The 16,113-nt window shown below is 39.9% G+C and overlaps 1 protein-coding gene across 4 annotated transcripts in view; it reads right to left on the bottom strand.

The window, feature by feature from the left end:
* Window positions 1-8,677: 8,677 nt before the first annotated feature.
* Window positions 8,678-16,113, bottom strand: part of ktn1 (kinectin 1) — a 130,221-nt gene continuing 122,785 nt past the window's right edge. For all 4 annotated transcript variants that reach the window (XM_048537215.2, XM_048537218.2, XM_048537219.2 and 1 more), the window contains 4 exons: window positions 15,872-15,955; window positions 14,580-14,672; window positions 13,723-13,857; window positions 8,678-9,589 (listed from right to left, as the gene is read on the bottom strand). In XM_048537215.2, the coding sequence (XP_048393172.2) occupies window positions 9,554-9,589; window positions 13,723-13,857; window positions 14,580-14,672; window positions 15,872-15,955 (348 nt within the window). In that variant the 3' untranslated portion in view covers window positions 8,678-9,553. The remainder of the gene's footprint in view (window positions 9,590-13,722; window positions 13,858-14,579; window positions 14,673-15,871; window positions 15,956-16,113) is intronic.

Here is a 16,113-nt window from a genome sequence, read left to right as displayed (position 1 = left end):
GTTCATTATCCCCAAGTTTTTCCATTTCTATACTGAGTAGCATGTGATGCTGAGTGTAATCCTAAGATTGCTTCCTCAGGGGTTTTGCTTTTCAGTTTGAGCTTCCTAAATTCCACTTCTGGTGACCGATCCCTCTTTATATTATGTTGCTAGTTTCAAAGTGGGCTTACACCTGAAAACCTGATCAGGATTAAAGACTTATGGCTTTTCATCTTTCCACAAAACAATGTCCTGTGGTTTCTGTGATATCTTTGGTTCTGACTCCCACTGCGTTTGAAAGCCTTCACAAGTTTGGTTAAAGTGGTTGGAAACTATTTCCAAAAATACGTCTTTCATTCAAAGAGAATCCAGGTTCAGATAGGTGATATAGCTGGACCATAAATGTGAGCAGAACAACTTCTGATTTACTTAAGGTTTTCGAATAAGCAATTTTAGTACAAGTCCCTGGTGCTTGTCCCAGTGTCTAAATGCAATATTTAAAACAATTAAGTGCATAAATGGATTATGCTGTGTTGCATTATGAAATTTGAAACAGTAACTTCAAAACATCTGCAATGTCCAAATGCATTTGTTAGTGAAAAATCAGTTGATTCAAGATTAGATCTCACGATTTCCAGCCATTAAAAGTCAAGCATGAAATAGGGAATTTTAGGCTAGATCTTCAGAGACTTGCTGCTTACAAGTATAAGCAACATTAAATTTAGTAGTATGTTGCCACAGAAACAGGCACAAACCAATTTGCAAACTTGCATACAAAAAGGTCAGTATATTTCTATTAAAGCTTTAATGAATTTAATCTGACTCAGCCTGGAAACTGGACGTAGCTGTATCAAGTCACCTCCCTGGCAGAAGAACCATCCCAAAGGCAAACACACACAATGACTCAGACATTCTACTTCAGTGTTTAAAACACCCAATATTTTTAAGTGGTGTCCACCGAGAGCCCATTCTCTGCCTTTATTTCCAAACACCCCACCCTCCTCGTTCACTCAAAGGACAGAGCTTTCCTTATGGGATCTTGCTGTGAACAAACTAATCATTTGCCAATGCTGCAATAGCAGCTGTTCCAAAAGGTTAAACTATTTTTCCAAGTGCCCGGTGTCTTGTTAAAGCTATGTTAAGACACAGTATAAATGCAACTCCATTTTTTGTGGGAATTTGATCTTTATCCAGAAGACCACACACGGAAATTCAGTTGGTCAGTAATGACACACATACTAATAAAAAAAAATCAAAAATAGTTTGACTGTCTAGAAAGGTCCACCATTGAACTCTAAGCACTTTGTAAATTTCCCATCTGAAGATCAGACAACAGGCCGTGATCCTTTATAAAAAAAACTTCAATGGGTGCATACTGTCAGCTGTAGCTGGAGGTTTCAAAGAGACAGAAGGGAAAATGAAGCAGCTATCCCTGATACCAAAGTGATTTTTTTTAAAAAGTGTAGGATGTTGGAAGTGGGAACACAGAAGACAAAGTAGATGGAAAGGACGAATGGGTGGGATAGGAACAAAACAAAAAAGTGCAGAGTACCAAAAGAAAGCTTAACTGAAGAAATGCACAATAAAGACTTCCTATAACTACCTTTTTCTTACCTGCAGGGAATAACTAGAAATTTAGTATTGTGAGAACAGACCTACAAGTTTGGAGTAGCAGCGCCATCTACTGTCAAGAAGGCAAACTATATTTTAAAAGAAGTGCACCAAACAAGGGTAAAGTTTCTTTTTAAACTTGGTAACAAAGAGTTGCAATGGCTGAGTATTATATTAAGTGGTGAAATTATCAACATTTCCAATCAATACTATAGAAATTTGAATTTCTAGAGTCTGTACAGATCCAACTGCAGAAAGTTAGAGGTTTTATGATTCTACACTTTTCCACAGAGCTTGCATTCAACTAGAAATCATTAAACCAATAAGAGCTTCTAGTCACTTTAAAATATTGGTGTCAATTTTTACTAATTAAGTTGTATAACAATTACAAAAATGTGCACAAGTTTGATAACTACAACTAAAATTTCTCAAGTCTGGAAAGTACAATTTATATTTGTTGAATGTCAAATAATCTCCATAAGTGTAAATCAAAATTTGCTATTTTCAGTTCTACTTAATTACATATGTCCCAATGATTTATTTCACTATTTATTAAATTTAAAATATTCAATGAGGGGATTAGACATTTTCACTTCCTGATTTGCTCTCAGGTAGAATATTTGAAAAGTGGCTATTGACACTGCTCAAGGACATCATTCCTGCTCAAAACCTGAACCAAGTGCCAATTCAAAGGAATCACCAAACTGACAGGAAGAGAAAATCCTCATTGAAAAAGGTCACTAGATCTTTATAGCAAATTTCTGCAGGGTCAGCAAGAAAACCTCAGCACTTTGTGACAGGCCAAAAAATCCAGGCCATTAATGTGATAATGCTGGTGCATGACCAGCAAAAAGAGAAATGGTCATGGGGGATTTTAGTGCAGACACAATTTCAGTCAACCCAACATATCATATGCAAAATTAATGACAATTTATGCTTCCTCCGAGATGCCAAGTCTAGGAAGCTTGTAAAATAACATTTAACCTACACCAGACTACAAAGTGCAGACTTCAATACACCTGGCACAAGAACAGAAAATTCCGTAAATACTCAGTGAAATAGAAGCCAAGGAAAACAAGTTAACAAGCCAAAATGTGGTCAATCTTCATAAACAGAGTTCAGCAGTGGACACACTGTCAGAAACATGATTTGAGCATGCAGGAACATCAACTTCAACTAAAAGAACAAAGGATGGAATCCATTCCCACTACCAAAACCACAGCAATAGTGCACCAGCTCCACACTTCTATTACCCTAATGTAAGAAAATAATGTGTTAATTAATTCCTCATAATCAGGCTGTACAGTAAATATCAGTTACTATACACCCAAATATATGACTTCAGTAAATATCTGTGAAAGTACCCGTAATGACATAACTGCTTCATAATATTACTATGTGCATTAAATAACCAGAAACATGATTTTAAGTTAAGTGGTTTAAGCAGAGAAAAACATTAGTACCAGCTTGATGAGCTGAATCGCCCGATTCAGTGCCATAACATTACATGACTGACTGCGTGAGTGAGAATGGCAAGAGCTCTGCTCATTTCAGAGAATTTGTAGTTGTAAGAGGGCGTGTCATCATGTGACAACAGGTTGTGAGGGACGCAATCAAGAAATCACATCACACTTGCTGTCTATTTCTGGAATTCAACATTCCTCTCAATACAGGATAGTCAAAAATTTCACTTTACATGCTTTTGCTTCCAATTGAGGATATATCGGTCATTGATCCACAAGAAACGCACAATACTAGAATGCATTGCTCATTTCAAGTAGTATAATACCTCTTGTTTTAAAGCAACACAGTATCTTGCATAATAGATAAAGTGTGAAGCTGGATGAACACAGCAGGCCAAGCAGCATCTCAGGAGCACAAAAGCTGATGTTTCAGGCCTAGACCCTTCATCCCCCTCTCTGATGAAGGGTCTAGGCACGAAACGTCAGCTTTTGTGCTCCTGAGATGCTGCTTGGCCTGCTGTGTTCATCCAGCTCCACACTTCGTTATCTTGGATTCTCCAGCATCTGCAGTTCCCATTATCTCTGATCACAATATCTTGCATGTGAGTTGTATTACAACAGATTCATTACTGTATGTTTAACATTAGTTTTACTATCATTCACATGATGTGGGCCAATCAGCATTCATATTATTCCATTGAAACAGGCAGCAATGAGAGGCTGCACATATACAGAAAAATCCAAAGCTCAGATTTCACACTTCGCCAATCAATTGTTGCACTGCCCAGAGTAAAAGCCCTAAATAGTAAATTTGCGCAAATATCTTTTACACTACATACCAAAGTGTCAGCCAAGGCTAATTGATTCCATAAACAGATCAGATGAGTTCTGTCCAGACATGAATGCAGATTCCTCCACAATAATGTGATAGCCCATTAAGACTGTGCAGAAAATAATGAAGTATTTGCAAAAAATCCCCAGCTAAAGTGCCAAGTGGGTGATTCATCTCAACTTTCTCTGGATGTCCCCAGCATCGCAGATGCCAGTCTTCAAGCAATTAGAGACTTACTCCACATGTCAAGAAACAGCTGAAGGCACTAGATGCTGCAAAGATTATGGGCCCTGACAACCATCTGGCAATAGTACTACAGACATGCTCAAAAACCTGTTATGGCCCGAGCCAAACTGTTCCAGTATAGATATAACTTAACATCTTACTGACATTGTGGAAAATTGAAAAGGGTGCCCAAGACACAAAAAGCAGGATAATGAAAACCCACCCAAATTACCATCCTGTCAGAGATAATGGGGACTGCAGATGCTGCAGAATCCAAGATAAGGAGGTGTATTCTCCTCCAACCCACCCTCCTGCAAAAATTCCATCCCCTATTCCCCAATGCCTTCACCTCCGCTGCATCTGCTCCCTGCATGAGGCATTCCACTCCCGCACATCCCAGATGTCCAAGTTCTTCAAGCACTGCAACCTCTCCCCACCCACCCGCAACCCCCCCCCCCCTCCACCGTGGTCAAGAACGCCCTTGACTGTGTCTCCCGCATTTCCCGCAACACATCCCTCACATCCCGCCCCCGCAATAACCACCCTAAGAGAATCCCCTTCGTCCTCACATACCACCCCAACCTCCGGATACAACGCATCATCCTCCGACACTTCCGCCATCTACAATCCGACCCCACCAACCAAGACATTTTTCCCATGCCCACCCTTGTCTGCCTTCCAGAGAGACCACTCTCTCCAGGACTCCCTTGTCCGCTCCACACTCCCCTCCAACCCCACCACACCCGGCACCTTCCCCTGCAACCACAGGAAGTGCTACATTTTCCCCCACACCTCCTGCCTCAACCCCATCCCAAGCCCCAAGATGACTTTCCATATCAAGATGATGTTCACGTGCACATCTGCCAATGTGGTATACTGCATCTACTGTACCCCTTGTGGCTTCCTCTACATTGGGGAAACCAAGCGGAGGCTTGGGGACCGCTTCCAGAACATCTCCACTCGGTTCGCAATAAACAACTGCACCTCCCAGTCATGAACCGTTTTAACACCCCCCCTCCCATTCTTTAGATGACAAGTCCATCCTGGGCCTCCTGCAGTGCCACAATGATGCCATCCGAAGGTTGCAAGAACAGCAAATCACATTCCGCTTGGGAACCCTGCAGCCCAATGGTATCATTATGGACTTCACAAGCTTCTAATCTCCCCCTCCCCCACTGCATCCCGAAACCAGCCCAGCTCGTCCCCACCTCCCTAACCTATTCTTCCTCTCACCTATCCCCTCCTCCCACCTCCCGCTCTCTCCCTATTTATTTCAGAACCCTCACCCCATCCCCCTCTCTGAAGGGTCTAGGCCCAAAACGTCATCTTTTGTGCTCCCGAGATGCTGCTTGGCCTGCTGTGTTCATCCAGCTTCACACTTTATTATCTTCAACGTCAACTTGTTCATTCAATAAGACACAATCACTCAAGTGCTCACGTAATCCATTTCCAAATTCACTGCATCACTACATGTTGGGGATTTACAGCACCTTTTATTTTTCATTCATTTTCAGAAACTACGAACAAAACTACAAGTCTTCATAGGCTTGATGTAAAATTATTGATCTATTTTATATTGATGCTCCCGGTTTGTATATAATTTTATAATATTTTGATAGCCTCAAATAGGGCTTTTTTCTGCCAATTAGAGAAGTCAAGAATGCATTGATGACATTCAGTCTACATGATCTCTGACTGGCTTAAGTGTACAAACTGTACAAATAAATATGGGAGCATATAACAGGAGAAAATTTCATTTCACAAAATGTCCTTACGGAAGTTACCCTTTGCAATGTGCCTCAAATACAAGGTAGGGCAATTAAAAAAATAGGTTACTCAACAACAGACTGGATTAGAATTCAGCTAAGGTTCAAGCAGATATTAGGGGTCATGTATGAGCCCTAATGCTATAGGCTCAGCATGAGCCAACAGGTAGGGTATGGCATTTAGCAAAGCTGTACAGGACAGACTTTGTCCAAGCCAGTTTTAAAGTGCACGAAGTTCTGACAACCAGAATCAGTCACTAACACTTGAGGCTGTGGAGCATGTCAAGCTCAGCATTGTTATGCCTATATATTTCAACTTGGTCCCTGCTTAGTACAGAAGAGGGTGAAGACTAAGGATGGAATCTTAGTTGTATGGACTTTTTTAAAAAAAACAGCAATTCAAAGAGTCAACCAATGACTTCCAGCCAGGATTTAATTCCATATCATATATGCCAAATGCGAGTGAACAGATCAAAAAAGGTTAGACCACATGGATGGTCATGAAGGAGAACAAGGAATAATGCATTCCTCATCACCCATTAAGCTAGGAAACTTAGAATAGGCAGTTTATTTCCACAACTTATTCAACACCAATTTAGATCAAGCACTGGATCAGCAGCAATCCAGCCACCGCAGTGACATTTACCACTGTTATGTCTCTGGTTATGGTCATCAATACTCCTTTTAACAGTCTCTTCCTACACTAACAGGCTCAGTTTCTTGGGTATTTTTTGTGTTATCAGCATGATTCAGGAGCTCACCAGCACAGGGGAAAACAAACATTATTTGCATCCCACTTTTTCCCCCAGGAACAATTAACTTTATTTGCCTTCATTTCCATTTATATACCTAAATTAGCATTCTCCTATTAAAGTCCTTTGTCTTGACATTTTAAGAGCATCTACTCAACTATCTTTGAATATTGTGTACCTGAATTTACAGACTCATCCCATGACTGTTAAGTAGCAAAATCAATACAAGTTAGACACCTGCCAGCCTTCTGTGACTCTTTTGCAAAAACTGCATTCCAACCTGAATCCACATATTTTGGACAAAAAAGTCAACTTAAAATACAGATACTGAAAGGTACACAACTAGGAATCCTGGTCATGACAGATCCATGAATTAAAAGCAAGACAACAATTTTCAATTTTCTTGGCTAGTAATGAGTTGCAATGTACTTCAGTCACATCTGTCTAAACCAGCATTTACATTTTTATATGTGGATCATTCCAGGAAATAATTTCCCTTTTAACGGGATTATTTTGTCAATGATCTCATTTCAAACTCAGACAGACACAAATCACTAATTACTCAAAATGCCACAAATAGCATTTAAATTTCTATTCTTAAAACTGCATTCTCCCCTGTCACCCTATAATAGACACTATTTCACCAAAAAACACCATTCCCCACAAATTTTTGATATTGTGTTAGAATGGGCCACACAGGCCAACTTCCAAATTAGTTGTGACATGAAGCAAAAAGTGTGCATTAATACTGGTGTAAATGGAAACCAGAGATTTATTCATGATCCCGTTCTATAACAAGACGGCATCATGAAGCTTTTTTAAATAGATTAAAAAAAAAGAGAATGAATGGTATCCTTCCCTCCATTTACTTTTGGTAAAACCATAAAGCAATCTTGTGATAACCTTCTGTTTGAGTTTCTAGAACCAAAAACTTTACACAGCTATGCACATCCAACCCTCACACCATGGACAGTGCTTTATATTAATTTCTTCAGATGAGTGATCTTCAACTATTCAGTTTAAAAGGAGAATTGACATGGGTTTTAACTTTCAAATACAGTTACTAAACGGGTTAAATATTCAATACTTGAGCATGATAAGGCTAGTTAAGGTAGTCTGTTTACTCTGAGAATGGTGAATACACCAGGTGTCACTTACCAAAGAGATGAAATCTTGTTCAAACCACACGCAGTATTAACTTCAATATTGGGTAGCAGTGGAACACAAGATGGATCAAGTTTCCAGAAGGGGCAAATGGAATGGAACCTGACCCAAAATCTCTAACATTGGTGAGGATGACTAATACCAATTCCAGTCAGCTTTGTAAAAATCAAATATAGACTTGCCCATTTTTAAACTCCTGAAGTGGATCCTTTTTGCATCGGAGATCCAAAACAGATCTAGAAAATATTTGTCAAAGGAAAACAGAATTTTGTCTCGAAGACACATTTTGAAAAGGGCTTTTTAAGTTTGCCTATTTTTCCAAGTTTTTCTCCAATATTTTGCCAACTAGGAGCTTTTACACAAGGTTGGTTTCTTATTTAATGAGTATGTTGCCATAAACTACAACTCTTTAAAAATTATTTGGAAAGCATTTAAATTTACACCAACTACAGAGTTCCTTCATTATTCCAGCCCACTGGAAAGGTGGCAGTAAGCCAATAATGCCATGACAATTTTTCATTTAAAAAGTTTCAGAAAACAGAACCAAGGTCCAATATTGCTTTGAAATACTGGCATTAGTCCAGGAGTCACAGTAGTCCAAAATATACGGCTGCTATAAAATTTAAGTTTCAGACACGTGCATGGCAACTTATTACCATTGTGTATCCGCCTTGCCCCAGACACCTCCAACATTTCATTGCTGTGCAGATAAACATTTTGAGGCACCATTGCTCCTAAGGCCCAGTCCACCAAGTCAAAGAAATCCACAGCATCATTTGCTGAAATACCGTGATACAATATTTCCCAATCCTGGTGCTGAAATCCAGACTTAATAAAGTTCCTGACTGCACTAGAAAAACAAAAAGTGATCATATCATGGAAAAATAAGATGCAAAGGAGATTTTATTTTTCCCTCATTTTTACACAGGCCTTATTTACAGTTCATCACTTTATTAAAATGGCAGCTCCTTGGATTCAATTTTATCTTAAAGAAAACAGTAAAATATCAAAGCAGCATTAATTTGAATGGTTTACCCTTCTTCACCCATCTACAAACCATTTCTTAAACTAGCAGCTTGGGTATGCAGACACAAATGCCTCCAATGCACGATAGGTCGACTGTATGAGAAACCCACTTAATAGAAAGAGTTTGCACTGTTAAATCAGCAGTAATTGAACATTCACCGCTTATTGCTGATTGTTCAACAGTGTTTGATGCTCGTAAGAGGGACAGGTACAGAAAATCAACTGGCAGACTGCTATCTATATTAACATTTCATCTGACCAGACTGCAGTCGAACTTTTAAGTCTTTTGGCTGAAAAATAAACATCCTTTACTTAGGTTCACTATTATAACATTCTTCAGATTTTCTATGTTAGCAACATGAGGAGTGTGTAATGCTGAAAGTCAGCAGCTAAACCCTGATAATTTTAAATTCAACCTGAAAAGAAAATTTGCTGCTAGATTTATTATTTTAGCTCCTGGTTTTGCCCAAATTATATTTTCCAGAAGCCAACATTGGCATTTAGCAAAAAAAAATGTAAAGAATATCTGTATTTAGGAATGTAAAGACTGAATACCATGTTTTAGAAAACTAAAAACTCAAGCTGCCTACAATATTTTTGAATCAGTAGTTTAATCCAATATTAAAAAAAAAACACAAAAGTAAAGCTCTATTCAGTGTCTGACAATTAAGAAGGGCAAGAAACATAAATAAGGCTTTAATTTGGCAAATCAAGGTGCAAACCATCGCACCATCTTCAAACAGAGTCTTCTTCCTTCAGCACTCTAGGCACCTAAAAGACAATAAATGAAAATACAATCTTAGCAGTCCCTGCTCCATTAAAGGTAGACAGCAAAATTTGGTTTTCACATGATTTATCAGACTAGAAAGTTCAACACATGACTTCATAAAGGTGAAATGACAACACCTTTATCTCAAATATTTTGGGGACAGACAGGAGCAGAAGCCAATCACCATAACTAAATTCTTAATCAAGTCATAAAGGATTCCAGACAAGTTTACAGGGAGTGTGCATACTTGTGTTACATTGGGACTTGCTCAAATCCAAATCCAGAGGATTTGGCATGTGTGAACCAAGTCTGACCAAGTTTTAGGGACTAGTGCAATTGGAGGTACTGTTAAGCCACTTTTGTCAGCAAAACCACAATCAACCAGTGCAGAATATTGGTGAAATTCCTGTCAGCTGACCAGTGGATTCACTTGTAGGATTACCTGGAGTTCAAAGAATCACAGTCCCAGTCAGTTTTAAAAAACAAACTCTAGATTCCATAGGTGAGCCTTGGACAAGTTGCAAAGCATTGCAGGTAACAGGTCACAGAGCCTATGTCAGAAAATTCACATTTTTCCAAAACATCCATTATCATGGAAGCCACCTGGGACCACTGCAACTCGAGAGACTACTCACCCTTTGAGGAGAGATGTTATATCTGAATGTATGCAGAATAAGGAATAAGAGAAAGCATGTGATGCAGGTCAAAGTTGGCAGATATGGGGTAGTGGTCATCACGGAGACATGGCTGCAAGGAGATCAGGATTGGGAGCTGAATATACAAGCATATACATCTTATCCAAAGTTCAGCAGGTGGGCAGAGAGGGTGGGGTTGCCTTATTAGTAAAAAACAAAATCAAAAGTAAGAAACAAAGTAGGATCAGATGGTGAAGGAACTGTGTGGGTAGAATTGAGGAACCACAGAGGCTTAAAAAATAGCTGAAATTATGTACAGGCCTCCAAATAATAGTCAGGAGCTGGGGTGCAAGATAAAGCACCTTTTCCTGTCTTGTGATGTAAGAAAGGCAAAGTCACATTGATCATGGGGGATTTCAATACGCAGGCAGACTGGGAAAAACCAGGGTGGTAAAAGGATTGCAAGGAAAGGAATTTGTGAAATGCCTGCAAGATGGCTTTTTGGAGCAGCTTGTGAAAGTGCTCAGGAGGAATCAGGCAATTCTGAATTTAGAGATATTTAGTGTTGTGCAATGAGGTAGACTTGCGAGGGGAGTTTAAGGTGAATGAACCCTTAAGAGGCAGTGAACATATGATGAATTTACTCTGCAATTCGAGAGGGAGAAGATGGAATCAGAGGTAACGGTATTAAAGCTGAAGGAGGGCTATGACAGAGGCATGTGGGAGGAGCTGGACAGAATAGACTGGGAGAAGAGCCTAGCAGGAAAGACAGTGAAACAGGAGGTTCTAGCACTATTTCAGGAGACACAGCAAAAATTCTTCCCTAGGAAAAAACATGGTACAGGGATGATGAGGCAACTGTGGCTGACGAGGGGGATCAGGGATAGCAAAAAAGCATGTAATGTGGCAAAGGGCAGTGGGAAACCAGAGGGTTGGGAAGCTCACAAAAACCAGAGGACAACAAAAATGAAATAAGGAAGGAGGAGAAGATTAAATGAGGGTAAACTAGCCAGTAATATACAAAAAGGAGGACTACAAGAATTTTAGATATAAAAAGGAGCAAAAAAGTGGATATTGGACCACTGGAAAATAATACTGGAGAAATTGTAGTGGGAGAACAAGGAAATAGCTGAGGAACTGAAATAATTACTTTGCGTCAGTCTTCATAGTGGAAGACACAAGTAATATCCCAAAAATTCAAGGGATTCAGAGGGCAGAGCTGAGTATGGTGGTCATCACCAAGAAGGTGGTGCTAGAAAAACTGAATGCCCTGAAGGTAGATAAGTCACCAGGACCAGATGGACTGCACCCCACAGTTCTTAAGGAAATAGCTGAAGAAATAGTGGAGGCATTGGTGCTGATCTTTCGGGAATCATTAGAGTTAAGGAGGGTCCCAGGGGACTGGAAAATTGCTAATATGACACCCTTGTTTAAAAAGGGAGTAAGGCAAAAGACGGAAAATTACAGGCCTTTTAGCCTAACCTCTGTAATGGGTAAGATTTTAGAGTCTATTGTGTGGGTAAGATTTCTGAATATTTGGAAGTGCATGATAAAATAGGTAAAGCCAGCATGGCTTCATCAAGGGGAGGTCATGCCTGACAAATCTGTTAAAATTCTTTGGGGACGTAACAAGCAGGTTAGACCAAGGAGAGCCTATAGATGTTATCTACCTGGACTTCAAAAAGGTCTTTGACAAGGTTCTGCACAGGAAGCTGATGAGTAAGATAAGGGCCCAAGGTGTTACAGGCAAGGTGCTAGCACGGAAAGAAGACTGGTTGTCTGGCAAAAAACAGAGAAAAAGTGGGGATAAAAGGGTCCTTCTCAGGTTATTGAGTAAATTTAAGAGATAGATAGGTTCTTCATTGCCAAGGGCATCAAGGGTTATGGGGGGATAGCAGGGACATGGGGTTGAGAAGCTTAGCAGCCATGATTGAAATGGCAGAGCAGACTCAAAATGGACAGAATGGCCTAGTTTCTATTCCTGAGTTGTGCTCTCTGAAAACATGTTGACACCTATTTTCTTAGCCATCTTTCATTGCAAGCTTTTAGAACTAAATCTCCAGACTTAGTACTTTTCTGGCAATATTATAACTTTCTTACTGTAATTTAGAACTGTTACTACTTATTCTAGTCAGCCACTCCTGGACCAGTTTTCCCATGAAATTTTTAGCCAAGGAAACGTGAAGCTGAGAATTCCCCCTTGAAAAAAATGCACCATAGATTAAAATGTGATGACAGATAAGAATATTCCCAACTACTTCAGCTAACTTGCCCTTGATACATAAGTAAGTGAAATTCTTTAAAAGCACAAGATCTTCAACTTGGACTCGCATCATATTCTTATACAATGAAATATAATCACCCTTGCTCAGAGAACCATTTATAGTAACTAAGACAAACTGCTGGAAAAGCTCAGCAGGTCTGGCAGCATCTATGAAGAAAAAATATCAGTTAACGTTTCAGGTCCAGTGACCCTTCCTCAGACCTAATGGTAGCTAGGAAAACAAGGTGTATTTGCACAAGATCGGAGGAGGAAGGCAGTGAGTTGGGGTAGGGAAGAAAACAGGTGAGGATAGAGCCCGAACACACAGAAGAGCAGTCGGATAGACAAAGGAGTCGATGATCATCTGGTTAGGAGGGTAAACAGCTGTTAATGGGGACCGTTAGTGACTAGCAATAGGTAGCGTGTATCGGTAGGCTGTGATAACAGGCCTGGTGTGTGGGACAGCGGACTAGGACAGGGGAGTGTTCAGGCCCTAAAAATTATTGAATTCAATATACAGTCCAGAGGGCAGCAGGGTCCCAAAGTAGTAAATGAGGTATTGTTCTTCCAGATTGTGCTGAGCTTTGGTAGAACACTATAGCAAGCCAGAAACAGAAATGTTGGCCAGGGAACACAGACTGATGTGTTAAAGTGGCAGACAACTGGAAGCTTGGTCCTTTTGCAAGCAGAACGCAGATGTTCTGTGAAGCAGTCACCCAGTCTACGCTTTGTTTTCCCAAAGTAGAGGGGGCCACATTGTGAGCAACAAGTGTAGTTGACTAGACAGTAGGAAGTTGAGGTGAAGTGTTGTTTGACCTGGAAGCTATGTTTGGGTCCTTGGATGCTGGGGAGGGAAGGGGTAATGGGCAGATATTACACCTTTGCCAGTTGCAGGGGAAGGTGCAGTGGGGCTGGGGGACTGGTGGGGTGGTGTTGGAAGTGAAAAACAAGTGGACCAGGGTGTCCTGGAGAGAACAGTCCCTGCAGAAGGAAGGCACTCGAACACCTGAAAAACAGCAACAACGGCCTTGGGCCAAGTGTTGAAAAATAGGAATAAAGCAGATGACTGGTGTGGACTCAAGAGACTGAAGGGCCTCCTTCCGTGCTGTAAAACTGACAGCGTTCCTCTTTTGTATGTTAAAAAGTTGTTGACAACCGAGCAGAAATGTAGGCTTCAAGTCAGGACACTTGGGAGAGCAAATCTACTTATAGGAAAAATTTAGTATTTATTCTGTACCTTTTGATCAAGCTGTAAAGTAACATGTTGTGAATTTTCCTTTCCTTTTGAGAGCTGTAGAATCATACATTTCAGTAGTTGCTGAAGTTGAACTATATTCTGATCAAGATCCAAAGAGGTTTCCTTGACGTTTAACTGTTCCACAGAAAAAGTAATAAGTAGGAAAAAAGTTAAAGTATAAATTCACTATAAGTTAATTTCTCATCAAATATTCCTGGTGAAGTAACAACACTCCAATTCTCTAAGAGTAAAAAACCCTTTATTCCAGTAAGGCAAAACGGACAGGATACAAAGAGTGACACAGAGTACCTAAGTTTCAGGTGAACCATTATTACTGTCACATTAAATTTAAATACAGTGTACCTGCTATTAGTTATAATCAGAAGTGTCTTCTTTCATCACTTTAAGTGCCCTACACCATTAACCTAATAACTTTGCAATAATATTCCAAAAATTTTCACACCAATTTACAGCACATGATTTTCCATCCAAAAGGGCATGTAGAAGATCTCTGACCAACCTCCAACAAAGTGGCAGGCAAGCAGCTGGTTTATACAGACATGCTTTTGCTGGCCAAAGAACGTGTGCACTATGGGCATGGGTTTGGTTAAACAAATCCCAAACAATGGCAAACATGATGTGAGAATTAGTCAATACGTAGCCAACAAAAAAAAGACTAAATCTCAAGTTTAGTTCTGATTTAATTTTGAGAAGGGCTAAGTTAGCTATTTAACTTATTAGCTATAGCAACAATACTGACTTGAAACCAAAACTGCGGAAACATACTTTATGCCATTTATCCAGTATGTTAACCAACTGTTATGATGTGAATTTTTAATGAAAACAAATAAACACACCTGCACCTCTGAAATGTCACTGTTAGCTAAGGCATTGTCATCTCTCTTAGTTCTCGCCATTTCTGCCTGAATAACATTCAAAGATTCTTGAACCTGTAAGGCAGAAACAAAAATGTCAGAACTTTTTAATATTAAAAAGAATGCAGTCAATGACTTACAAGAAGAAATTCTGAGAGCCAAGAGGGGACATGGGAAATAAAGCCACTGGCTGATGACAGGAAAATTGAAAGGCATTTTATATGTATACTGTTAGGCACAAAAGAATAACCAGGGAAAGAACGGGGCCCATTAAAGGACCACAGTGACAATTTGTGTGCTGCAGTGAATAGGGGTTTACGATGTGGGTATAGAAACCAGGGAAAGGGACGGTGACACACGAACAAATTAGTATCAGGAGGGAAGTAGTATTAGCAGTTCACATTTCAGGTCCACTGACCCTTCTTTGGAAGGATCAACGGACCCAAAATGTTAACTGATTCTCTCCACACTGCTGCCAGGCCTGCTGAGTTACCCAGCAATTTCTGAATTTCAGCATCAGCAGTTCTTCAATTTTCTTGTGATGATGGTTAAAAGATGTTTTTGAGACTGGACACCTAGCGACCTGTGGTGCACCACAGATTTCAGTGCTGGGTCCCTTGCTGTTTGTGTGTACCTCAGTGATTTAGACTTGAACTTGGGTGTGATAAATAAATGCACTGATGACATGAAAGTTTGTGGTGGTGGAAATAGCGAGGAAGAAAGCCTTAGACGACAAGGATGATGTAGACAGGCAGTCAGGTAGGTGAAATAGCGGCGAATCGAATGGAATGAAATCCTACTAAACAGAAAAGGTGACACATTTTGGAAAGACCAATAGGGCAAGGAAGCACACATTGAAATGGTACAAACTCACAAACTGCAGGTCCATAGATCTTTGAAGGCAGCAGGACAGGTCAAAGAGGCCGTTAAGAAAGCATATGGGATACTGGCCTTCATTTTGGTAAAAATCGCTGGAACCTCATTTCAATAATACGCAGACTGGACCTCAAGTCTGGTTTAATCAAGGTTCTAACAAGTTTAGAATGACTTGCCTGTTGGTCAAACTATTCTTTTAAAAAGCAAAACTGCTTGTTATTTTTATTTAATAGCATTTAACCTGCTGTTAATATTAGCACCTTTAGCAGCACATGGATAGATACGTTGAGAAGCAGTCAAAGTCAACATTTGGGTAGGGCCAACAAAATTGTTTAGAACCTCATCAACATGGGTGGCTGGTACACCTTGCAACATGCTCGATGCATCAAAACACTTACCTTATAAAGACTGGAAGCCACATGCTGTGTTTCATTCTGCTCAACTTTCAGTTTTGTTAATGTTTCATTTAACTGAGTTTTAAGCTGTAAATAAAAACAAAACAAATTAATTTGGTTATATTTTCAGCTAAGTTTTCTCCTCAGCCCTCAAAGCATTAACCCATTGCTGAAGGAAAGTCTGTGGCTATTCAGCATTACTCAGTACTTTGAGAACTACGGTCCTTCTTGTGTAACCCTAAACA

This window comes from Stegostoma tigrinum, chromosome 10, assembly GCF_030684315.1.
Source record: "Stegostoma tigrinum isolate sSteTig4 chromosome 10, sSteTig4.hap1, whole genome shotgun sequence".
Classification (NCBI taxonomy): Eukaryota; Metazoa; Chordata; class Chondrichthyes; order Orectolobiformes; family Stegostomatidae; genus Stegostoma; species Stegostoma tigrinum.
This window is presented reverse-complemented; position numbering and strand designations above follow the sequence as displayed.